This window comes from Oncorhynchus gorbuscha, linkage group LG06, assembly GCF_021184085.1.
Source record: "Oncorhynchus gorbuscha isolate QuinsamMale2020 ecotype Even-year linkage group LG06, OgorEven_v1.0, whole genome shotgun sequence".
Classification (NCBI taxonomy): Eukaryota; Metazoa; Chordata; class Actinopteri; order Salmoniformes; family Salmonidae; genus Oncorhynchus; species Oncorhynchus gorbuscha.
The window spans coordinates 86,735,410-86,762,307 of NC_060178.1; the positions used below are offsets into that span (position 1 = coordinate 86,735,410).

Here is a 26,898-nt window from a genome sequence, read left to right on the forward strand (position 1 = left end):
CTAATGTTGATGCCAAGAGTTAGATAGCACAGAGGCTATGAGGCTGTGACTCCTTTCGATCATACAGACAAGCAGACGGTTTGTGTTTGACGTGAAGTGAGCCTACCCTCTTGTGGCAATAGGATGCTAGTATTGATGATTGGCTAGTATTGATGATTGTGCAAAATGTATAATCGAAACCAATGGGTTTATTGTGTATTGTCTGAGTTCTGGCACAACAATGTATATCTGAACACACATTAGGAAAGAGAGGGAAAAAAGAGGAGAGCTTTCTCTGAGACCCATCCCAGAGTACTTCTTGCCCACATGGTTAAAGTCCATGCACTCTCTGCTGACCAGGAATTTGTTCTTTGGGATCCCAGCCAGACAATGTTGCCCCCTCTCCTCTCTGGTCTCCTAAAAGCCTAATTAAAAACCCAAAAGACAATGTGACTTCCTGCTTGGATGGTTATTGACCTTGACAGGTTCATCATACGTAATCAATAATCACCCCAGGACAGCCAGAATAGACTAAGGTCAACATTGATATGATACTGGACCACTGACTGCTACTGCTGCTGCTTCTGCAGCCAGCCATTGATTATATTCTGCCTGGACTATCATGTTAAAGTTTGGGTCTTTGTGGGATCTTGGGATAAATTAAAGCCAGTGCATGTTTAACCGGCAGAAAATGAATGGGGGCAATGTACATTTTTATGCCTTTCCCTAACCCTATATATTGTCTGTATATTTCCTTTGTCTATCTTCGATTATGTGTTATCTATGCACAGAGCCACAACCAAAATGTTAATAGGGAAAATAAAGTCATTATCTTATCTAACCCTTACCTTAACCTTACTCTTTCCTAAACCTAAAATTAATCCATTTTATTTCTTAGGGGAGAATGGGGTAAGTTGAGACATTTTTTACATTCAGTAAAGAATATAGTATTCTTTCTAACAAAGATATCTACATTCAGCATGTTGTGTATCCCTGGAAATAATCAGCATTCATGTAAACATAACCATTTTGAAAACATAGCTTGTCCATAAAAAGTGGTCTCGTGGCACAACTTAAGTTGTATGCGGTAAGTTGAGCCGCGAGACAAGCTAAGTTAACATGCCTGCCTACAAATTTCTGTACAGAATTAAATATTACCACTACAATGTCTATCTTTACTTCCCAAACACTTAATTCAACACATTCACAATATAATTTTGTCTTGTAATCATGTTCAGCATCTTTTAACACAGGCTTAACACCTAACAAACACTTTTAAGCCAGGCCCTGTTGTTACCTCATATTGGGGTGGCAGGTAGCTTAGTGGTTAGAGCATTGGATTTGTAACCAAAAGGTTGCAAGATTGAATCCCTGAGCTGACAAGGTAAAAATCTGTTTTTCTTTCCCTGAACAAGGCAGTTAACCCACTGTTCCGAGGCCATCGTTGAAAATAAGAATTTGTTCTTAACTGACCTGCATAGTTAAATAAAGGTAAACATATATATATATATATATATTCCAGTGATAGTGCCTTGGAACAAAAAACATCTAATTGCTCAACTTACCTCATGGCCAACATTTTAACTATATATCTCAGGATGCACTTTCATACTATGTTTAGGACCTCATATTGAAGCTTATGGAGACCCCAATAAGGGGGGTCTCCATAAAAATCTGTTTTTTTATACCTAACTTAACACTTTTTCCATTTGGTTGGTTCCTTCACAAACTCCATGAAATGATAACATCTTCTTAAATATTTTGTCAAATTATTAATTTGGTGTATATATTTCTAGAAACAAACTTACCCATTTGGCTTAATGTACCCCACTCTCCCCTATGCCTAAACTTAAATTATCATTCTTTAGTGGGGTCATAAGATCTGTGTTTTGTCTGTGTATAGGTCACATTCCAAAAGATGTTTGCTCTACACAAACAGATGGAACGATTGACCATTGATTGCCTCATTTATTGTCTCTCTAATTAATTAAACGTGATCTCGCCTGAAGCCTTAGATACATTATTGGCTTGGGTCACTGTGTCACGCATAGGGACTGAGCTCGCTGGTAACACTGACACACAAACACATATACAATGTAATGTGCAGACTAACACTACCAAACCTAGTCAATACGTTCAATGGCCTCAATTGTCCCATTTGTATAGTAACCTGATGATGCCAGCATACTAGCTATGATTAAATAATTGAATGAGATATACTGTATATTATTTAGAAAATGTTGATATTTTGGTTGGCTCAGAGCAGGTCACATGCACACACACATGTACTAACACACACACACGAACAAACACGCACTAACACACTCAGGCACATAGATTTGTTTTGTACACCACAGCATGACATTTTACCATCAATTGATGTAGTAGTTCCTTTGCCAGCGAAGAAGCTCTATCCTAGCACCTTCCTAATACTCTATATCCTTCACATCGCAGCTATGTCCGCCCAAGGCCTGCTATACAGATCCAGATCAATGACATGCACTGAGCAGCAATACACCCAACTAAGAGAAAGTACTACAAAAATCAAAGCGGTTGTCATGACAATGGCCTACCCGGGCGGGCTGGAGACAGATTCATTCCACCAATCGATGGATGGTTCTATTGTATCTGTGCATGTGCAGAATCCTGCGGTCTGGAACTAGCGGATGTGTGCCAATGTCTATAGACCTAGAAGAGCCAGTGTCCCACATACAAACCGCTCTTTCCACTTTCAGCATCAGGCCAGACCGACCAACGGAGCAGGACAGCCATAGGATACCACATGCCCAGCTAAGAAGGGGAGAAGAGAGAGACAGAGAAGGGGATATAGAGGAGAATAGACAGAGAGGGAGGTAGAGAAAGATAGAGAGGAGAAAGGGAGACGAGTGAGACAGAAGAAAAGTACTTTCTGTAAGAGTAGAGGAAAAGAAGGAGAGATGCCTGCTGCCCTTCTCAGACCCAGAGTGGCCCTGGCCCAGACCAACCTGATCAGCACGCTGCTGTTGTCTCTCTGGCTCCACACCGGCTCCGTCACTGGAGGTAAGGCCACCCAACACCACCACTGTCCGTCTGACCCCAGTGACAACTCACCTTGCTGGGTAGGATGACAGCAACACAGGGTTGTATTGAGATAACAAAACATTTCAGAGCAATGTATTGTAGATGGTCATTATAGGTGCATATAAACCTCGGGGGCATAGTAAATGTAACAGTGGGAGTGTTTGATCCGTGCCAAGCTAGCACATTTGGTTCCTTGAAGGTTTTTGGGAACGTATGTTTAGGTTGCCGGTTCAGAGAAAGTTTTACTCTGATTTTGAGAACGTTTTCCAGTGCGCTATTACTTTCTTAAAACTTTCACTGAATGTTTCAATAAGACTTTTAATACCACTGCTGGCTTATTTTGGGTTAATTGTTTTGAACTCCAAGTACAGACAGGACACATGGAAATTAATTTCCCTGGGCATTACTCATCAAAAAACAGATGTATTTTTTTATTGTGACACAGCATCAGTGAGATGCAAACCTATAGGTTGTTATCAATAAAATGTCACTATAAGGTGCAGAGCGTTCGATTTGCCTGCTGGGGGGGCAGGGAAATCCTAAGCTCCGCTAAAACCATTGATGGTGCCGTTTTCAAGGGATTGTTAAATACATGTTAACTATTTACTTTAGTATCGTCACATCTTAAAGAGCGTAGTCAGAACTACAAACGTCTGACTATTCCATGTAAAACAATTGTAGCTCCATCGTCCGAGTTATACAGAAAGTAACTCCATGTGTTAAATGATCAGTAAACATCAATTGATCATGTAATTTCAGATACGTGAGGATAGCCACACAATATCTCTCAATATTGGCCACCATTAATTGAATATTTGAGTGATATAAAATAAAGTTTAACTATACCTGACAAGAATGAGTGGTTTAGGTCATTTTCCATCCTTTGTGGGCTCTGCCTGTCAAGCATCAGAAGGGCACATTTGCCAATAATGTTTACTTTGCAAGCTACCAGTAGAAACGTTGTACAGTTGGCTAAACATATATTAAGTACACCTAATGTACTTTTTTTTCACTGACCAATTTAGGCCTACCTAGCGGAATTAGCTAACATCCCTTTTTCAACATTGTTTTTAAGAGTTTTTCAAGATTGCTGCTGACAGACATGATTGGCTACATTGATTGATTGACCACGTCAAACTGGCTAGCTAACAAATATTGTTTGATTTGCTTGCCGTCCATAGTGATGATGACAGTAGTCCGACAGACAACTTTACCAGGACTTGCCAATGTCAAGCTCTTTCCAAAAGCCTAATTTCTGATGAAGCAAGTTAAATAACATGCCAAATGAATAGGCTACCCTCACGTATATGAAATTACATGATCAACTGATGTTTACTGGTCAATAAAAGCATGCAGTTACTTTCTGTATAAGTCTGATGATTGAGATAAACAGTTACTTTCTGTATAACTCTGATGATAGAGATAAACAGTTACTTTCTGTATAACTCTGATGATAGAGATAAACAGTTACTTTCTGTATAACTCTGATGATAGAGATAAACAGTTACTTGCTGTGTAACTCTGATGATAGAGATAAACAGGTACTTGCTGTATAACTCTGATGATAGAGATAAACAGTTACTTTCTGTATAACTCTGATGATAGAGATAAACAGTTACTTTCTGTATAACTCTGATGATAGAGATAAACAGTTACTTGCTGTATAACTCTGATGATAGAGATAAACAGTTATTTGCTGTATAACTCTGATGACAGAGATAAACTGATAGAGATAAACAGTTACTTGCTGTATAACTCTGATGAGAGCTAAATGTGGAATAATTGGAAATGTGTAGACTATGCTCTTCATGAGGTGATGATATTAAAACCAAATAGGTATAGCTAACATTTATTTAACAATCCCTTGAAAACTGCATGTAGCTATTTGTCAATGTTTTAGCGAAGCTGCCCCCCAGCAGCCAAATCAAACACTCCGTACCGTATTGTGACGTTTTATTGATGAAGACCAATAATCTTCTGTTCCCTATCCATGGATTTAGTCCACTGTGCCACCAGAATAATATTCTTAAAACGTTCTTTGAACGTTACTAATGTTTTCTTGTGGTTTTTATGTAACGTCTTCTTGAAGTTCTGAGTACATGACTTTAAATAGAACCATGAGGAAATCTGCAGAAAACGTTAGGCCGAAGTACTGAAATACCCACGGAAGAACGTTGTTTCTTAGGCGCTAGCTGGGTATCCTGCACAATTCCCAGAAAGTTATGGGAAAGTTGTATGCAAAATAGCCATAGGACCACCACTCACCAAGTTCTAAGAAACATATGCTATGCTATGCACACTTGACCTACTCCAGTTATCCTACCGCTCCAACAGTTGGTATCTACAAGCCATCAGCGTGCTTAATACTTGAATTGGACTGACCACCTACACTGACTCTCTGCACCTTAGCACACATGAACTAACTCAAGCACACACAGATATACACTCATCCACACACACACACACATACATTCATGCTACACACACATCACAACTGCTGCTACCAGGCTCTTACGATTGCTAAATAATGCACAATTTCAACACTTGCCCCCAATTTTCCAATTCCCCCTTCCCCGAAACAAGTGTAAATATTGTACTATAAAATGTTTAATCTATTCTACTGAGCCATTTACTTTATGTTCGTATTCTTATCTTTTTTCTTATTTCTTATTGTTGTTGCATTGTCCAGAAGGAACCTGCAAGTAAGCATTTCGGTGGGCGGTGTATACCATGTGTATCCTGTGCATACGAGTAATAAAACTTGAATGTCAGTGACTGACATAACAAGAGAAAAACTGCTGATGCACAACCAAATTTCAAAATTGCACCTTGTGGATTGTACCATTCTAACTATCAACAATGATTTGAAACCCCGACTGAGTTTTGGGAAATTGATCCGCAGGCCTACTAATTTTCAACAATTAGTGCAGTCTTATAGTAATTTACACTGTCATCCTCATGCCTGTGTGAATCAGTACTGGTTGAGATTGTGTAAATTTTACACAAAGGTAACTGATGTTTCTTGTTCCCCTTTCTTCCGGAAAAGGAAGTTTGACCAACAGAAAAAGAGGAACTGCCTCTGACAAATTAATAAAAGCTAAAATAGATCTTCAATTCAAATAATATACAGTCTCTGAGTCCCATTTGAATCTGGTCAGGGCATGTATCACAGCCTACATTAGCAGCACATTAATCAAAGTTGAATTAAAACTGACCTACGATCACCCAGTGTGCACAGCTGTGATGATTGATCCCATGGATTGGGACTCTACCCCCTACTCCCAATAGTCATGGTGAAGGTTGAGGGGGCATAGATTGGGCTTTGTCCTGTTTCTTTATTTAACGACCATCCTTTCCCCCTCCTTCTCTATCCATGGTGAGGGTGCCCAGGCCATCTCCTGCGTCTATGCCCTTGCTAAAGGGCAAATACACCACTTTTCAACCTCATATTAATTATCTCCAGCATCATATCAGTGTCTGCATGTGAATACGGCAAATGTTTTGGTTTTGTGGAAACAAAAAGTTAAACCATAGAATGTCATTGCCCTTTAAAACCTAAAACTTCCTATTCTAGGCATAATGAAGGCTGATGAGACCCAGCATGGTGGCGGGGACACCATCAGCCACTCCCTGGCCCTGGTGCAGCATCTGGAGGCCCTGCTGGCTCAGGGGAATGGCAGTGATGTGGCCCTCAGGGTGCAGGTAGGAAACTAGCCTAGAGAGTTAAAGAGGTAGGCCGGAGGGTTACCGGTTTAAATCCTAGGTCTTACTGGGTCAAATCTGGTGGCTGACACTGTCCTTGAACCTCTCTGTGTATTTATGTATGTTTCTTGGGAGGATAAAGGAAAGAGACAAATCACAGTGTTTGTGACTTTAAAAAAAGTAATCTTCTTCACTTCCTCCTCCTCCTCTTCTTCCAGACAGTGGGAGCAGAGCAGGTAAAGGTGATCCAGGCCCACTCCCTGATGCTGTCCCTGCAGAGCCCTGTGTTCGAGGAACTGCTGCTCAGCCGTAACGGCACCACCCTGGTCCTCCTGGAGACCGCTGAGTGTGCTGCCGTCTTCGACAAGTTCATCAGGTAATAATAATAATAATAATAATAACAACTAGATAGTAATTGTACATGAAGTACAATTGATGGAACTTGCTTTAACGCTTTAAACATATTTTTGTAGTAGTGGTCAAAGTTTAAAAAGTTATACTTTACTATTTAAAGCAAAGCAGTTCTAAAGTATGTATGGTTTTGAAAAACGTTATAGTAGTGATAGTGTCTGCAGTAGTAAATGTAGTGACTGGTTATAGTTGAAAAGGTAAGTAGATGATAAGTTACAATAGCTTGAAAGGTTTAAGAGTTACTGTTGGTGAGTTATATTGTGATAATTTATGCTAATTTCTATCGTTTTAGACAATAAACAATTAAAGAATTTGAAGTTAGGATAGCCTGAACATGTAAAAGTTGTTTTAGTGTCTCGAGTTTACTCTTGGTGGGTTATTTATGCAACTGTATATAGTTATAGTTGATAAATGTCTTTCAAACACTTGAAGTTAGGATAGCCCGAATGTTTTAAAGTTGATTTTATAGCTTAATCTAACCCTGCAGACAAAGAACCAAATATGTGCATCATTCCCCATTTTCAGATAATCAATCGTTTCTAATTGTTTTTGTTTGTCAACCACATCTGGAGTTTTGCAGCTAAAATGTATATGAAGCACACTTAACTATTCCTACTGGTATTGGTATTTTTTAGTTACACAACACACACATTCTCCAGGTTTGCAACATTGTATCATTACTGACTGACCTGGACCTCAGTCCCTGTGTCTGTCAATCAACACATTACACCAAGAGCCTTGACAGTTTTGATGATGGTCTCATTAGGCCGCCATCCCACTCTTGACAGTCACAAAGACCTGCGTTCATGTCAGGCACTAATATCTCATTAAGGTACAAAAATAAACTGATGCCTGTATAATTCTACATGTCCCTAACAAGCCTAGCATAAATAATATTATAATAATATGAACGAAAAATAAGCTAAAATAAAGTAGCGTCTATACAGGTCCATTAACCCAAAACGAACAGTAACAATGATGATAGACAATCTGCTTGAATATCCTTGTCTAGCTTACACTACTTGAGTAATGGTCATACACTCTCTCTTTAGACCAGCAGCTGCAGGATTGCAACTTCTGTTGGTGTATCATCTGCTTCACGTTCATTGAGTGTACAATAATATACCTATTCAGTCACTCCAAGCCTGAGAGAATCCAAGCTTGCTGCTTCTCGTATGGGACTGTGTAGAATCCGCTGCAAAGCTGCAACCTGCGCTCCTCCGTCAACTTTACACAATACATTCTGCACGTAAGATTATAGCCACACACTCGCCCTTATGCAGGAATCAGTGTAATGTTACCTACCGATAGCCATGAATCATCAGGTGGATAGATAGATGTAAATGATACGTTCTCCGGACTAATCTAGCAACCACTTTCTTAATGTATTGCCTATTAACTGATATGTTTCGCTGCAGCTAGTTAAACATAACTAAATAACGTCGTTAGCCAGCTACCTACGTTAGCCAGCTAGCAAGCTAGCTTGGTTGATCTATGGTTATTCCACATACCTCTTTTGGACAAGTTTTCCCAGTTTTTTTGCCCCTTATGATTAATATAGGGTTTCCCCGAAGGCCTCAATGTCTTTCATTGCCTGTCCTTTCGTTCCTTTAGTTTGGTTTTTCTTTCCGACATTTTGGCTATTTTCATCAGCAGCAGAAAATGAAAGTGCTTGTCCGTCCATTCTTAGTTGTGGACATAAAAGTTTATTTTCGCTTGAGCCTATTTTGATACATACAATACAGTCATTAGCGCATGGAACTCTTGGGAAACCACTTAATTTAATAGAGCTGAAACAAATAATAATGTTTGAACCGTCATTTAAAAAAAACATACTGTAGCGACCCGCACAGACAGCTGTGTGTTATGTGTTAGGCTAGGAGGTGGTTGTGTTGTACTGACCAGTACCCGGTGTTCGCGGGGTCCGACATGCCAATCAACCTGCTATCTGCCAATCACGGGAATGCCTGGAATGTTCTGATGCCGGGCATCCTGGTGGTTGGCGGAGTGGCGTGGAGGGGGGTTGGGCAGGGGGGTGGAGCATTGGAAGTTAAGACCAGGTTCAGCCTTTGTTCTCTCTCTCTTACGTCTGGGCTTCACAAGAGAAGGTCACGATTGGCTTGTGGGTTATCTGTCATCTATTTGGCGTGTGCTACGGCCCAAACAGTAGCCTGTGTAAAGTTGGTTTAATAAACCATCAATTCGCAAACTCCAGCCTCTGTCTGGACAATTGTTCATTTATGATCTAGTCAAGTCATTACAATACATATACAGTTGTTCGTCACAAGGGCAAGATTGTAGTCAGTATATTTGTTGTGGTCAGAAGTTATGTAGTAATGGTCAGTAGACTAGTCAGAAGTTGTGTGGTTATGGTTAGTAGTTGCGATCAGTATCTGTATGGTTCAGTTGCTAGGCAACAGTAGCCTTGTCAACACTTCTCCCTTATACTGTAGCTAATTAATTTTTATTTTACCTTTATTTAACTAGGTAAGTCAGTTAATAACAAATTCTTACTTTCAATGACGGCCTAGGAACCACTGGTTAGCTGCCTGGTCAGGGGCAGAACGACAGATTTGTACCTTCCGGTTACTAGTCCAACGCTCTAACCACTAGGCTACCCTGCCGCCCCATGCTAAAATGCAGTTTGTTTGTGTTAAAACTAAATAAATACTGCACATAGACCCACACAACTTATTTGCTAGATTCGTGACAGTGTTTATAGACAAAGCAAGAAAAGTGAACTTCAACGCGATGTAGTTTATTGGAATTAGGAGATGTTATTGGTAAATAATTAATCTGTTAGCTTCTGACATGACTTGCTGCATCTAGAAAGAGAGCAGTTGATGGGTAACTAAAAAAAAGCTATATCTACAGATTGATACAAGCTATTCCTAATATTTATTCTGTTTTGATAATCGGATAAGTAGATGAACATTTTATATTTTATATGTTTTGTCTGACTTGCTGGGGGAGTGGTCATAGCGGCAGTTGTTTGGAAAAAGAGTGGTAAATGCAGTTACTAAAACAGCTGTACCGTTAGTTCCGTAGTGAATATTTTTGTTCCTTAAACAGATATGAATAGCAGAGAAGTAGACGAATATGTCCTACCCTCTAACTTTTTGTCTAACTTGTTGGGGCAGTGGTCAAAGTGGCAGCTATCTGAAAAAAAAATCAGAAAATGTTGATGTGGTTACTAAATCAGCTGTAATTTTTTATCAAATCAAATTCATTTATATAGCCCTTCGTACATCAGCTGATATCTCAAAGTGCTGTACAGAAACCCAGCCTAAAAACCCCAAACAGCAAGCAATGCAGGTGTAGAAGCACGGTGGCTAGGGAAAACTCCCTAGAAAGGCCAAAACCTAGGAAGAAACCTAGAGAGGAACCAGGCTAATTGGGGTGGCCAGTCCTCTTCTGGCTGTGCCTGGTGGAGATTGTAACAGAACATGGCCAAGATGTTCAAATGTTCATAAATGACCAGCATGGTCAAATAATAATAATCACAGGCAGAACAGTTGAAACTGGAGCAGCAGCACGGCCAGGTGGACTGGGGACAGCAAGGAGTCCCCAGGATCATGTCAGGTAGTCCTGAGGCATGGTCCTAGGGCTCAGGTCCTCCGAGAGAGAGAAAGAAAGAGAGAATTAGAGAGAGCATACTTACATTCACACAGGACACCAGATAGGACAGGAGAAGTACTCCAGATATAACAAACTGACCCTAGCCCCCCGACACATAAACTACTGCAGCATAAATACTGGAGGCTGAGACAAGAGGGGTCAGGAGACACTGGCTCCATCCGAGGACACCCCCGGACAGGGCCAAACAGGAAGGATATAACCCCACCCACTTTGCCAAAGCACAGCCCCCACACCACCCTCCTAGGGACGGTATGAAAGAGCCCTAGTAAGCCAGTGACTCAGCCCCTGGAATAGGGTTAGAGGCAGAGAATCCCAGTGGAAAGAGGGGAACCGGCCAGGCAGACAGCAAGGGCGGTTCGTTGCTCCAGAGCCTTTCCGTACACCTTCACACTCCTGGGCCAGACTACACTCAATCATATGACCCACTGAAGAGATGAGTCTTCAGTAAAGACCTAAAGGTTGAGACCGAGTTTGCGTCTCTTACATGGGTAGGCAGACCATTCCATAAAATGGAGCTCTATAGGAGAAAGCCATGCCTCCAGCTGTTTGCTTAGAAATTCTAGGGACAATTAGGAGGCCTGCGTCTTGTGACCGTAACGTACGTGTATAATCATTTTTGGGGTTCAAAACCCATATTTGAGTAACAGAGAAGTAGACCAAGATGTAAACGCTTTAACTTCTTCCCTAAGTTGTTGCAACATGGTCAAAGTAGCTGATTTGTGTCAAAAGTTGCATTATTGCATTTACAGTGAGTGGAAGATGGAAGTGATGATGTCACGATGGGGCTTTTTAGAATCTTGAGGAAATCCCAAACAAGGAAATGGAGGACAAAAAGTGTAATATTTTAAAAAAGCATAAAAGTGATCAAAAGTTGTAAAGAAGCAACTCAAGTGCGATTGAAGCTGGGGATTTGCTTTGCAAGCCCCACAATGATTAATTTGATTTATAAAGCACATTTCTCACATCAAAGGTGCTAAAATGAGGGAGAGCATTGAGTGTGCTGCCTTCTAAGTTTGGGTGAAAAGGGAGACACTCGCATGTGCGCACACACACACACACACACACACACACACACACACACACACACACACACACACACACACACACACACACACACACACACACACACACACACATATATATATATATATATATATATACACACACACAGTGTGTGTTGCCATATCAGGTTCTTCAGTTGAGGAGGGAGACTAGAGGAAGAAGCCTGGTTAACCATGTGGACCGCTGCCCTCCCCACTAGAGGAAGTAGGTAATAAGTCAGAGGGAATTATATAATGAGGAATTCCCCTCCTGACAAGCATTACACACCAAGGTTTAGGGTTCATTTGAAAAAAAAATGTAGGAGAGGTTGTTTTACTGTATATGTCACAAATGCTTTATATACAGTATTTATGAAAGTGTACAACAGTTCTGTATTTTCATATAGCTTGTGTGACATCTTGTGGGTGTACCAAGTAACTGCAGCCTCTTGACTAATTCAGCATGGTTGGTTGGTGTGAGAATACAGTTTTTCAATGAGTAGTAAAACCTAATGGTCTATGGAGGAGTCAGCACATAAATCACACCTGCATTTTGGAGCTGCCATACTCAAGAATGCAAAAAAGAGATCAAATTTTTACATGTCATTATTAACTCAATGATTATTTATATTTTTACATTTTCAAACTGATATGTGACACGTATTAATAATACCAAAATAACATGCAAAACAAGGAAAAATTATATATTTAAATAATAAACAGTACAAGTCAAAAGTTTGGGCACACATAGTCGTTCAAGGGTTTTTGTCTATTTTTACTATTTTCTACATTGTAGAATAATAGGGAAGACATCACAACTATGAAATAACACATATGGAATCATGTAGCAAGCAAAAAAAGTGTTAAATGAATCAAAATACATTTTATATTTGGGATTCTTCAAAGTAAACACCCTTTGCCTTGATGACAGCTTTGCACACACTTGGCATTCTCTCAACCAGCTTCACCTGGAATGCTTTTCCAACAGTCTTGAAGGAGTTCCCACATATGCTGAGTGCTTGTTGGATACTTTTACTTCACTCTGCGGTCCAACTCATCCCAAACCATCTCAATTGGGTTGAGGTCGGGTGATTGTGAAGGCCAGGTTATCTGATGCAGCTTTCCATCACTCTCCTTCTTGGTCAAATATCCCTTACACAGCCTGGAGATGTGTTGCGTCATTGTCTTGTTGAAAAACAAATGATAGTGGGACTAAGTGCAAACCAGATTTGATGGCGTATCGCTGCAGAATGCTGTGGTTGCCATTCTGGTTAAGTGTACCTTGAATTCTAAATAATACGGAGATAATCCGTTCACCTACTCTGCGTTTCACAAAGACACAGCGTTTGAAACCAAACATCTCAAATTTGGACTCATCAGACCAAAGGACAGATTTCCACTGGTCCAATGTCCATTGCTCGTGTTACTTGGCTCAAGCAAGTCTATTCTTATTATTGGTGTCCTTTAGTAGGGATTTCTTTGCAGCAATTAGACCTTGAAGGCCTGATTCACACAATCTCCTCTGAACAGTTGATGTTGAGATATGTTTGTTACTTGAACAATGTGAAGCATTTATTTAGGCTGCCATTTCTGAGGCTGGTAACTAATGAACATATCCTCTGCAGCAGAGGTTATATTGGGTCTTCCTTTCCTGTGGCAGTCCTCATGAGAGCCAGTTTCATCATAGCGCTTGGTGGGTTTTGCGACTGCACTTGAAGAAACTTTCAAAGTTCTTCAAATCATTTGGATAAAGTAATGATGGACTGTCGTGTTTCTTTGATTATTTGAGCTGTTCTTGCCATAATATGGACTTGGTCGTTTTAGAAAATAGGGCAATCTTCGGTATACCACCCATACCATGTCACAACACAACTGATTGGCTCAAACGCATTAAGAGGAAAGAAATTCCACAAATTAACTTTTAAAAAGCACGCCTGTTAATTGAAATTCTTTCCATGTGACAACTTCATGAAGTGGCAACTGAGTGGCACGGCGGTCTAAGGCACTGCATATCAGTGCTAGAGGTGTCTCTACAGACCCTGGTTCGATTCCAGACTTCAGAAGTATGCTTGGGGTCATTGTCCATTTGGAAGAGCCATTTGCGACCAATATTTAACTTCCTGAGATGTTGTTTCAATATATCCACATAATTTTCCTTCCTCATGAAGCCATCTATTTTGTGAAGTGCACCAGTCCCTCCTGCAGCAAAGCACCCCCACAACATGATGCTGCCTGCCCGTTGGGATGGTTGGGATGGTGTTCTCGGCTTGAATATTCTATTTTTATTTCATCAGACCAGAGGACATTTCTCCAAAAAGTATGATCTTTGTCCCCATGTGCAGTTGCAAACTGTAGTCTGGCTTTTTTATGGTGGTTTTGGAGCAGTGGCTTCTTCCTTACTGAGCGGCCTTTGAAGTTAAGTTGATATAGGACTCGTTTTACTGTGTATATAGATACTTTTGTACCTGTTTCCTCCAGCATCTTCACAAGGTCCTTTGCTGTTGTTCTGGGATTGATTTGCACTTTTCACACAAAAGTACGTTAATCTCTAGGAGACAGAACGCATCTCCTTCCTGAGCGGTATGATGGCTGTGTGGTCGCATGGTGTTTATACTTGCTACTATTGTTTGTACAGATGAACGTGGTACCTTCAGGCATTTGGAAATTGCTCCCAAGGATGAACCAGACTTGTGGAGATCTACAATTCTTTTCTGAGGTCTTGGCTGATTTCTTTTGATTTTCCCATTTTTGTCAAGCGAAGAGGCACTGAGTTTTAAGGCAGGCCTTGAAGTACATCCACAGGTACACCTCCAATGAACTCAAATGATGTCAATTAGCCAGAAGCTTCTAAAGCCATGACATCATTTTCTGCAAGCTGTTTAAAGGCACAGTCAACTTAGTGTATGTAAACTTCTGACCCAGTGGAATTGAGATACAGTGAAATAATCTGTCTGTAAACAAGTGACTTGTGTCATGCATAAAGTAGATGTTCTAACCAACTTTCCAAAACTATAGTTTGCTAACAAGAAATTTGTGGAGTGGTTGAAAAACAAGTTTTAATGACTCCAACCTAAGTGTATGCAAACTTCAACTGTATAAAATATATTTTGATTTGTTTTACACTTTTCTGGTTACTACATGATTCCATGTGTTATTTCATAGTTGTGATGTTCACGTTATTATTCAACAATGTAGAACATTTTAAAAAAGAAAGAAAAACCCATTAATTAGTAGGTGTGTCCAATATTTTGATAGGTTTTTAGCTAAACAGTTTAGGCTCAAAACCTTCCTTGAATGACCGGTTGCCACTGCTGCCAGGCCATTGCAGGATATCTTGGTTGACTCATTTTCCCCGGCTTTGTAAAGACTACAACCTGACAGGAGCCAAACTTCCTTGTTCCCACCCTCGAAGGCAGTCTTTTGAAAATTGGGATGGAACTAGTTTACAGGTGCGATATTACTGCAATGTCGCGATGTCACTGACTATCCTCAAAGATTGCTAAAGAATTTTTATGAATCTGATGATTCCTCCTACCAAGAAGAGCTGGACGTCGAAATGTTAATGTAATGGCCATCGTCGGTGGAAGAAGGTGAGGACCAAGGTGCAGCGTGGTAAGTGTTCATGATTTTTAATATAATCAAAACTGAACACTAAACAAAATAACAGACTCTGGCAGCTCGGGACAGACTGGAGGCTCTGGCAGCGCTGGGCAGGAGGAAGGCTCTGGCAGTGCTGTACAGGCGGGAGCACCTGTAGGGAGGAGACGGAGAGACAGCCTGGAGCTGGGGCTGCCACCGGAGGGCTGGTGCGTGGAGGTGGCACCGGATAGACCGGACCGTGAAGGCACACTGGAGGTCTCGCACCGAGCCTGCCCAACCTTACCTGGTTGAATGCTCCCCGAAGCCAGGCCAATGCGACAAGGTGGAATAGCCCACACTGGGCTGTGCTGGTGAACCGGGGACACCATGCATAAAGCTGGTGCCGTGTACCAGCTATATGTATCTGGTGACCAGATGCGCTGAGCCGGCTTCATGGCACCTGGCTCGATGCCCAACCTAGCCCGTCCGATATGAGGTGCTGCGGTGATAACGCACCAGGCTATGCCTGCGTACCGGGGACACCGTGCGCCTCACGGCATAACACGGTGCCTGCCAGCTCCCTCTCTCACGGTGAGTTGGCGCAGGTCTCCTTACCTGACTTCGCCACACTACCCGTGTGCCACCCCCCAATACATTTTTGGGGCAGCCTCTCGGGCTTCCAGACGCGCTGCCGTGCTAACTCCATTCGCCGGTATCCCTCCTCACACTGTTCCAGAGAATCCCAGGTGGGCTCCGGCACTCTCCCTGGATCGACCGACCACCTGTCTATCTCGTCCCAAGTTGTGATATAGTCCAGATCTCGCTGCTGCCTGATACCACGCCGCTTGGTCCTTGGTTGGTGGGTGTTTCTGTAATGGCCGTCATCGGTGGAAGAAGGTGAGGACCAAGGTGCGGCGTGGTAAGTGTTCATGATTTTTAATATAATCAAAACTGAACACTAAACAAAACAACAACTAGGAAGAACGAACAAACGAAACAGTCCTGTCTAGTGATGACACATAAAAAACAGAAAATAAACACCCGCGAAACACAGGTGGAAAAAGGCTACCTAAGTATGATTCTCAATCAGAGACAACTAACAACACCTACCTCTGATTGAGAACCATACCAGGCCAAACTCAAAAACCAACCTAGAAAAACAAACATAGACTGCCCACCCCAACTCACGCCCTGACCATACTAAATAAAGACAAAACAAAGGAACTAAGGTCAGAACGTGACAGTTAAATGTTCTTTTTAAATAGGAAGATACAGCCCTATTTATTTGTAATCAAATCAAAGTTTATTTGTCACGTGTGCCGAATACAACAAGTGTAGATGTTACAGTGAAATGCTTACTTACAAGCCCTAACCAACTGTGCAATTTTTAAGAGAAAATAGGTATTAGGTCAACAATAGATAAGTAAAGAAATTTTAAAAAACTGTAAAATTACAGTGAAAGTAACAGTAGCGAGGCTATATACAGGTGGTACTGGTACAGAGTCAATGTGCTGGGGAACCGGTTACTCAGGCTCAGTGCAAATAGTCCGGATATCCATTTGATTACCAGGTCAGAGCAAATTAACTGTCTTGAATACAAGCAATGTTTACTTATTTCCTATAGTGACACACAAATGGACTGTTTTATTAAAACATGTTGACTATATTTAGCCACTTGTCAGTACACTTGTTAAAAAAAAATTAATAGAAAACACCATTATATACAGTGCATTCGAAAAGTATACTTTTCCCACATTTTATTACGTTAAAATTAAAACATTTTACTCATCAATCTACACACTCTATGCCATAATGACAAATCGAAAACAGGTTTCTAGAAATGTTTGCAAATTTCTAAGTAATAAAAACTAAAATACCTTGTTTACATAAGTATTCAGACCCTTTGCTATGAGACTCGAAATTGAGCTCAGGTGCCTCCTGTTCCCATTGATCATCCTTGAAAAGGTTCGACAACTTGATTGGAGTCCACCTTAAAACATTTCTGCAGCATTGAAGGTCCCCAAGAACATAGTGGCTGTTACGTCCATCGTCGGAATGAGACCAAAGCGCAGTGTGGAAAGTGTACATCTCCTTTATTTAAAATAAACACTAAAAAACAACAAAAGATAAACAAACGTAAAGTTCTGCAGGGCTATACAGCTACTGTGCAAAAACAAGATCCCACAAACTTAGGTGGAAAATGGGGGGATGGAAGAACCTTCCAGAAGGACAACCTTCTCTGCAGCACTCAATCAATCAGGCCTTTATGGTGGAGTGGCCAGACGGAAGCCACTCTTTAGTAAAAGGCACATGACACCCCACTTGGAGATTTCCAAAAAGTCACTGGTCACTGGTCTGATTAAACTAAAGTTGAACCCTTTGGCCTGAATGCCAAGCGTCACGTCTGGAGGAAACCTGGCACCATCCCTACGGTGAAGCATGGTGGTGGCAGCATCATGCTGTGGGGATGTTTTTCAGAGGCAGGGATTGCGAGACTAGTCAGGATCGAGGGAAAGATGAACGAAGCAGAGTACAGAAAGATAACTGGTGAAAACCTACTCCAGAGTGCACAGGACCTTAGAAGGGGGGGGGGTTCATCTTCCAACAGGACAATGACCCTAAACACACAGCTAAGACAATGCAGGAGTGGCTTTGGAACAAGTCTCTGAATGTCTTTGAGTGAACCCGATCGAACATCTCTGGAGAGACCTGAAAATATCTGTGCAGCAACGCTCCCCATCCATCCTGACAGAGCTTGAGGGGATCTGCAAAGAAGAATGGAGAAACTCCCCAAATACAGGTATGCCAAGCTTGTAGCATCATAACGAAGAAGACTTGAGGCTATAATCGCTGCCAAAGGTGCTTCAACAAAGTACTGAATAAATGGTCTGAATACTTATGTAAATGTAATATTTCTGTATAAATAAAAAAACGTTTTCCCAAATTTCTAAAAAACTGTTTTTGCTTTGTCATAATGGGTATTGTGTGTAGATTGATGAGAGGGGGGGGGGCGATTTAATACATTTATAAGACTGTAACCTAACAAAATGTGGATAAAAGTCACAGGATTTTAATACTTTCCAAATGCACTGTACATATGTACAACAGCTAGCAATATCTATACCACAACACAGTTGTGAGCATACTAGGCATTCTCCAGCAGAGCTGTTGCTAGAGAATTTAACGTTCATTTCTCTACCATAACCTGCCTCCAACCACGCCAGCCCAGTACCTCCACATCCAACTTCTTCACCTAATGGATCATCTGAGAACAGCCACCCAGACAGCTGATGAAACTGTGGGTTTGCACAACAAAGAATTTCTGCACAAACGGTCAGAAACCGTCTCAGGGAAGCTCATCTGTGTGCTCGTCGTCCTCAACAGGGTCTTGACCTGACTGCAGTTCGGTGTCATAACCGACTTCAGTGGCAAATGCTCACCTTCGATTGCCACTGGCACGTTGGAGAAACGTGCTCATCTGTACCAGGTAGATGACTGACAGCATGTATAGAATCATGGGGGCAAGAGGTTTGCTGATGTCAACATTGTAAACAGTGCCCAATGGAGGCAGAGGGGTTATGGTATTGGTAGGCATAAGCTACGGACAATTAACACAAATGCTTTTTATCGATTGCAATTTCAATGCACAGAGATACCGTGAAGAGAACCTGAGGCCCATTGTCATGCCATTCATCCACCGCCATCACCTCATGTTTCAGCATGATAATGCACAGCCCCATGTCTCAAGGATCTGTACACAATTCCCTGAAGCTGAAAATTCCCCAGTTCTTCCATGCCTGCATACTCAACAGACATGTCACTCATTGAGCATGTTTATGATGCTGTGGATCAACAGCGTGTTCCAGGTTCTGCCAATATCCAACAACTTCGCACCGACATTGAAGAGGACTGGGACAACATGCCACAGGCCACAATCAACAGCCTGATCAACTCTATGCAAAGGAGATGTTTGCGCTGCATGAGGCAAATGGTGATCACACCAGATACTGACTGGTTTTCTGATCCATACCCCTACCTCTTTTTACAGTATCTGTGACCAACAAATGCATATCTGTATTCCCAGTCATGTGAAATCCATAGATTATGAATTTATTTCAAGGGGGGCTTGACTTGAGGGGGGCTTGACTTGTAGAGTCTAGTTGTGTATTATTGTATATGAGCACCTACAGTTGTGCTGTTGAGTAGACAAGCACTGCCAACAATATAGTGAAAAGGCTAGAAGAGTATACTAACAACCCCTCTCCCCCATGCCAACGAACTGACTGCAAAGGTGTGAAAAGGTTGAGAAATACTTGTCTGGTAGACAGTTTTGTGTATTGGTGATTTTTTTCTTATTTGTGTCAATAGATCATGCATATTAAACTTCACACACAATACCCACCACCCAACAGACACCATTCAGTCGCCCACACCATCCCCTCCTTACTAATACCTAATTTTCTCAAATGTAGACTTCGCCTGAACAATCAACTAAGCCTCCATAATACAGAGAAAACTACAGTAGAAGTTGTAGCCTACTTGTAAACATAGCAACTATGACAACAAGACACGGACCATGTTTACGTCTAGCTCCAGTATATTTATTTGCTCATCATGGAGTCATTGAACGATTTAGTAGATTTGAGTAAGATTTTATAAGGTGACACACTATTTCCTGGTGCTGAGCTTGATGTTGAGGCCGCTGCAGATATTGATGGGATCAAACTCTAAATATAACACATATACTCACATTAGCCTCTACAGTAGTTATTTAACAAGCTAGCGCTTAGTTAACGTAACCTAACGAAGCTAATGTTAGCTTGCAAAGTTACAAATCACATCGCCAGATAGCAGCTTGCTAATTACATTGATATGCTTCAGAATGTCTAGCCAGCGTATTATGAAAGCTAGCTAGACAGATTTTAGTTTAGATAAATAAACAAATGTAGTTCGCTAGCTATGACGTGATTATGATTTGAGACTTCTGTTCCTTTTCAAACTCCTCTGGCTGAATGTTCTGGCTTTTAACCACAACTAAAACTTTACATGAATGTTAGATGATCAAAGACTGTGTATGTTACCTGTGTGTGTGTTACAGGTACTGTTTCAGTTGTCAGTTCAGTTCAGTTATGATATAGACTGCATCAAGTGCAAAAGTAAACAGTATTTATCCCTAACCAAGTTTCTTCTGAGAGACTGACCTCTGACCCCCTGCCTCTTCTTTCTCTCTATCCTTCTCTCCTAGTATTATGGAAGGATTTTCCTGTGTATCCCCTATCGTTGTTTTCCTCTCCTTGGTTTTAACATAATATACTGAACAAAAATTTCAACTGGAAGAACTTGTCTCGATTGGTATTTTTAAATCATTGATGAATGATTTTGAGACTGATTTGGAGGGTATAGGCCTGGGAGGGTATAGGCCCATCCATATTTGTTTTTCTTCAAAAAGGGCTTTATTAGAGACAGAAATACTCATCAGTTTCATCAGCTGTCCGGGTGGCTGGTCTCCCGATGTGGAGGTCCTGGGCTCGCGTGGTTAAACGTGATCTGCTGTTCTGAGGCCAGTTGGACCTACTGCGAAATTCTCTACAACGACGTTGCAGACGGCTTATGGTAGAGAAATTAACATTGCATTCTTTGGCAACAGCGCTGGTGGACATTGCTACAATCAACATGCCAAATGCACGCTCCCTAAAAACTTGAGACATCTGTGACATTGTATAGTGTGACAAAACGGCACATTTTAGAGTAGCCTTTTATTGTCCCCAGATTAAAGTGCAGCTGTGTAATGATAATGCTGTTTAATCAGCTTCTTGATATGCCACACCTGTCAGGTGGATGGGTTATCTTGGCAAAGGAGAAATGCTCACTAATAGGGATCTAAACAAATGGGTGCAGAGCATTTGAGAGAAATAAGCTTTTTGTGCGTATGGAACATTTCTGGGATCTTTTATTTCAACTCATGAAACATGAGACCAACACTTTACATGTTGTGTTTACATTTTTGTTCAGTATACAGTATATTTGTTGTTCCATTGTCCAACTAAGAGTTGTTGAACATCTATTAATCTCCCCCTTCTCATTCTCTCTATCCAGGTACCTGTATTGTGGAGAGATCTCCCTGTGTCTGGAGCAGGCCACCTCTCTACACAAGCTGGCCACTAAGTACCGCGTCCAGGGCCTTCAGCAGGGGGTCACCCAGTACATGACCCAGAACCTGGCCAGCAACTCCCCTTCTGGACACGTGGTGGAATGGTACTGTACCATTTATTTATTTAATGTTTACTTAACCAGGTCCCATTATTTAACAAAGTCCCATTGGGGTCAGAAGACGTCTTTCACAAGGGAGACCTGTATTTTCATTATGACATCCATACATTAGTCTTTACAATAAAGATTGCATTTATTAACAACTAGTTCAACTTGTAATACATATACTTAACTTAAATAATTGTTATCACTATTCCAGGTACAAGTACGTAAATGCATCAGTTGCTAACATGAAAGCGTGGACTGGACTATTTGTTGACACCATTGCAGGTACTATTACCTAAGTGCATCGGTTGATATCATGGAAACATGCTCTGGACTTTTTGCTGACAACATTGCAGGTACCAGTACGCCCTGCAGACTGGAGACGTGGCCCTGCGGGACAGCTGTCTGCAGTACCTGTCCTGGAACCTGTCCTCTGTGCTGCAGAGTGGGGAGTGGACACATGTCAGCAACGACCTGCTCATGACCCTGCTGCAGCGCTCAGACCTCATCCTGCAGGTACGCCTGATCTCAGATCTGTTTGAGAGTCATTCCTCACAAAACTCAGACAAGAACAAATACCATCATTTGGGCAATTTTCAGGAAATGTAATCCATTGAATAGTCCTTTCTTAACACATACTTGAGAAATAATTAATGAAAGTCTGCATATTTATGACATTTCGGCCTTTCATCTGTAGATGATACAAAGCAAAAATGACTGTCATATGAATCTTTACTGCTTGCTCTGTTATGAGCAGGGGCCGTAATAGCAAAACGGGGTCGCATTTTCAAAATGCAGGCCAAGAAAAAAATCTGCGTTTTAACCATTGAAAGTGCAACTATAGTTTCCCTTCACACAAAATACATTAGTGCAACACATTCGGCAGAAAATAGCTTCATTTTCATCAGATGACAACATAAGTGCAAAGCTAAATTAGCTTAAGTAGTGGGCAGTCATTTTTTACATGTGCATATAAAGTTTATATTATATTATAAATATCTCACATCACACGACTCGTAATAAGAATAAGCAATTAACCTATTAAAATGTATATCTGACTCCATAAAAATAATGAAAATATATCTGCAAGCTTTAGGCAATGAGTTGATGTAGACTAACAAGAATTGGTCTTGAGAATGGTCTACATTACATTCAGAATGTATTCAGACCCCTTGACTTTTTCCGCATTTTGTTACGTTACAGCCTTATTTTAAAATGTATTAAATTGTTGTTTTCCTCATTAATCTACCCAATAATTACAAGAAAAATACGTTTTTAGAAATTATTACATTTAAGCAAATTTATATTTAAAAAATCTGAGATAAATAAGTATTCAGTACTTTGTTGAAGCACCTTTGGCAGTGATTACAGGCTCAAGTCTTCTTGAGTATGATGCTACAAGCTTGGCACACCTGTATTTGGGCAGTTTCTCCCATTCTTCTCTGCAGATCCTCTGAAGCACTGTCAGGTTGGATGGGGAGTGCAGCTATTTTCAAGTCTCTCCAGAGATGTTCAATTGGGTTCAAGTCTGGGCTCTGGCTGGGACACTCAAGGACATTCAGAGACTTGTCCCAAAGAAACTCCTGCGTTGTCTTGGCTATGTGCTTAGGGTTCTTGTCCTGTTGGAGCAGGTTTTCACCAATGATCTCTCTGTTCTTTACTCCGTTCAACTTTCTCTTAATCCTGACTAGACTCCTAGTCCCTGCTGCTGAAAAACATCCCCACAGCATGATGCTGCCCCCACCATGCTTCACCGTAGGGATGGTGGAAGGTTTCCTCCAGATGTGACGCTTGGCATTCAGGCCAAATAGGTCAATCTTTGATTCATCTTGTTTCTCATGGTCTGAAAGTCTTCAGGTCCAAGTGGGCTGTCATGTGCCTTTTACTGAGGAGTGGTTTCCGTCTGGCCACTCTACCATAAAGGCCTGATTGGTGGAGTGCTGCAGAGATGGTTGTCCTTCTGGAAGATTCTCCCATCTCCACAGAGGAGCTCTGTCAGAGTGACAATCAGGTTCTTGGTCACCTCCCTGACCAAGGCCCTTCTCCTCTGATTACTCAGTTTGGCCGGGTGGCCAGCTCTAGGAGGAGTCTTGGTGGTTCCAAACTTCTTCCATTTAAGAATGATGGAGGCCACTGTGTTCTTGGGGACCTTCAATGCCGCAGACATTTTTTGGTACTCTTCCTCAGATCTGTTCCTCGAGACAATCCTGTCTCGGAGTTCTACGGACAATTCCTTCGACCTTATGGCTTGATTTTTGCTCTAACATGCACTGTCAACTGTGTGACCTTATATAGAGAGGTGTGTGCCTTTCCAAATCGTGTCCAATCAATTGAATTTACCACAGGTGGACTCCAATCTAGTTTTAGAAACATATCAAGGATGATCAATGGAAACAGGATGCACCTGAGCTCAATTTTGAGTCTCATAGCAAAGGGTCTGAATACTTTCCGATTATATTTGTGTCTAATGTAATACTGTCTGCAAAATGTATTTCCCCGGCCTGTGGGAACAATAATGTTTAAAAAATGTGACTTTGAATTGCAGAGTGAAATGGAGCTCTTCGCGGCACTAGAGGCCTGGATCAACCAGAACAAACCGGATGCTCTAACGGCCGAGAACGCTCTGAGAGCCGTCCGTTATGCCATGATGCCCCCTCTGGAGCTCTTTCGCTTGCAGACCCAGTCTCCTGTTCTGGCCCGCTACCAGGAATCGGTCCGGGACCTCCTCTACCAGTCCTACCAGTTCCACTCCTCCTCCCCCCTCCACATGGCCAAGTACTTTGACGTGAACTGCAGTCTCTTCATGCCCAGGAACTACCTCTCCCCTGCCTGGGGGAGTCCTTGGGTCATTAACAACCCCATGAGGGACGACCGCAGCACCAGCTTCCAGACGCAGCTGGGCCCCAGCGGCCATGATGCCAACAAGAGGGTGACCTGGAACTCCCTGTTCTCGCCCCGTTGGTTGCCCCTCAGCATGAGGCCAATGTACTCCGAACAGGGTTCCACACAGCCGACACGTGTTGACGGAGGCCGCCTGCGCATCATTATTACTCCCGCTACGTCGAGTGCAGAGTTTGCCGGGGTGAGCTTCCAGAAGACGGTGGTGGTGATGACGAGGAAGCAGGGAAAGATGGTGGTGAGACATGTTTATAATTTCCACCAGAGCACCGAGGAGACTGGTGATTTCCTGGTGGAAGCCGATCTGCACCGTAAGACATCTGAGTACCTGGTCGATGGTTCCCTCCATCTACACATCGTGGTGAAGCCGCTCTACCAGACCCTCATAGCTACAAAGAAATGACCACCTCCACTCTTTCTATGTGTCCCAATTCTCTATCCTTCTGCTCTGAGTGTGCACTTGTTCACTTCCCTTCAGGTCACTTGTTCACTTCCCTTCATGCACGTGGAGGAGTGCATGAGTGCACACTTTGGGAGAAATCCCTCTCCGTACATGCAGTGGTATGGTGGACACCATGTAAGCCAAGCACTGCCCTCTTAAAGCATCACACTCATATCGCATAATATGCAATGTCAAGGGAGAACCAACCCACCCCATCATGTCTGCAGTGTATGGGATACATGGATAGTAGACGATATCTGTTTGATAGCTTTTAGAAACATTTTGAACAGTATTTATTCAAGATCAATATGTCTTTCAAACTTAGCTATGTTTTAAATACTATTTCTCTTGGTGATATTATATGCCAGGCATTTACCTCAAAGGGGTCTTTGCCATTCATCACATCTGACATGGTCACCCTGTCCAGGTGCTTATAGCCATTCTGTTTCTCATGTAGCATACCAAGGCCTACAAACCAAAGTAGTAGAAATTGATAGTGAAATGGATTGAATCCATATAGCCAGTTTGTATAATAAATAACACTACATTTATCAAAAACATTTTTAGATTAGATTGTCACTTATTTTTATTAATAATAGTAAATATTAGTTATCTTAGAAAATTTAAAAAATCATACAAAGTTTGAGGAGCTTTTATTATTCTCATGTTGCTTGTGGTACCATCCAATAAAGCGAAGTTCTTCCAGGGCATTTTCTGTGTTTCCAATATTTTAGAGTGATGTATTACAAATATAGCTTATGTCTTTGTTTATTGAAAATGCCTGCATATGAGTGCATTCAAATGGGGAACTTCCAAGTTTCATTTAATGTAAATCATAATACACTTTAAATTAATATTGTGACGTATCGCTACGACCTCCGCCTAGCCATCGAACAGGCAAAAGGACAATATCGGAATCCTATTATACCTGCTCCAACGCTCGACACACGTGGCAGGGGCTACAGTGCATTACGGACTACAAATTAAGCCCTAGCCGTGACTTGCCCAATGATACCGCTCTACCAGACAAACTCAATGCCTTTTATGCACACTTCGACAAAGAACAACGAGGAGCCCTGCGTAAGGCTCCCCGCTAATCCGTAGGACTCGGTGATCTCTCTCTCCGAGGCTAACATGAGTAAGGTTTTTAAACAGGTCAACGCTTGTAAGGCCACAGGGCAAGACGATATTCCAGGGCGTGTCCTCAGGGCATGTGCAGACCAGCTGGTAGGCGTATTCAGATATGTTCAACCTCTCAATGTCCCAGTCTGTAATCGCCACATTTCAATCTAACTACCATCATTCCTATCCCCCAAAAAACTCCAAGCCATCCTGTCACAATAACTACCAACCTCAAGCACTCACATCTGTAATAATGAAGGGCATTGAAAGGCTGGTCATTGCACAAATCAAGTCTATCATGCCAGACACCCTGGCCCCACTCCAACTTGCATACTACCCCAACAGATCCATAGATGCCACAATCTCAATTGCACTCCACTCTGCCCTCTCCCACCTTGAAAAGAGCAGTGCCTATGTGAGGATGCTGTTCATTGACTACTGCTCAGCGTTCAACACCATAGTGCGCTCTAAAGTCATCACCAGGCTGGGACTGAACACCCACCTCTGCAACTTGATCCTGGACTTCCTGACAGGTTGACACCAGGTATTTGTATTTATTATGAATCCCCATTATCTGCTGCCAAAGCAGTAGCTACTCTTCTTGGGGTCCAGCAAAATTAAGGTAGTTATTATATACAATTTTAAATTGTATATTGTCCCACCGGGAATCAGTATCAAGAAGAAAAAAGTATGAAAATGTATGCACTGACTACTGTAAGTCGCTCTGGATAAGAGCAATACAACACATAAAAACATTAAAACACATGAAAA

General features: G+C 41.7%; 1 protein-coding gene and 1 long non-coding RNA gene across 2 annotated transcripts; one reads left to right on the top strand and one right to left on the bottom strand.

Moving 5' to 3' along the window:
- Positions 1-1,400: 1,400 nt before the first annotated feature.
- Positions 1,401-8,978, bottom strand: LOC124037284. The gene is made up of 3 exons (XR_006839154.1): positions 8,664-8,978; positions 2,964-3,073; positions 1,401-2,769 (listed from the first exon to the last, which is right to left on the bottom strand). It is a non-coding gene; the product is annotated as an uncharacterized LOC124037284 (long non-coding RNA).
- Positions 2,655-26,887, top strand: LOC124037283 (BTB/POZ domain-containing protein 17-like). Its single transcript, XM_046351983.1, has 6 exons — positions 2,655-3,018; positions 6,614-6,741; positions 6,960-7,117; positions 21,507-21,665; positions 22,022-22,181; positions 24,211-26,887. The coding sequence occupies exons 1-6, from the start codon at positions 2,916-2,918 to the stop codon at positions 24,964-24,966; spliced, it is 1,464 nt and encodes a 487-aa protein (XP_046207939.1). The 5' UTR covers positions 2,655-2,915; the 3' UTR covers positions 24,967-26,887.
- Positions 26,888-26,898: the final 11 nt, after the last annotated feature.

What these genes read in the sequence shown, in the direction of transcription:
- LOC124037283 (XM_046351983.1), top strand. Translation starts at nt 2,916, where the DNA reads ATGCCTGCTGCCCTTCTCAGACCCAGAGTGGCCCTGGCCCAGACCAAC. An exon ending in ATGTGGCCCTCAGGGTGCAG is followed by an intron (nt 6,742 to 6,959) that starts GTAGGAAACTAG and finishes CTCTTCTTCCAG; the next exon opens with ACAGTGGGAGCAGAGCAGGT. An exon ending in GCTCAGACCTCATCCTGCAG is followed by an intron (nt 22,182 to 24,210) that starts GTACGCCTGATC and finishes TTTGAATTGCAG; the next exon opens with AGTGAAATGGAGCTCTTCGC.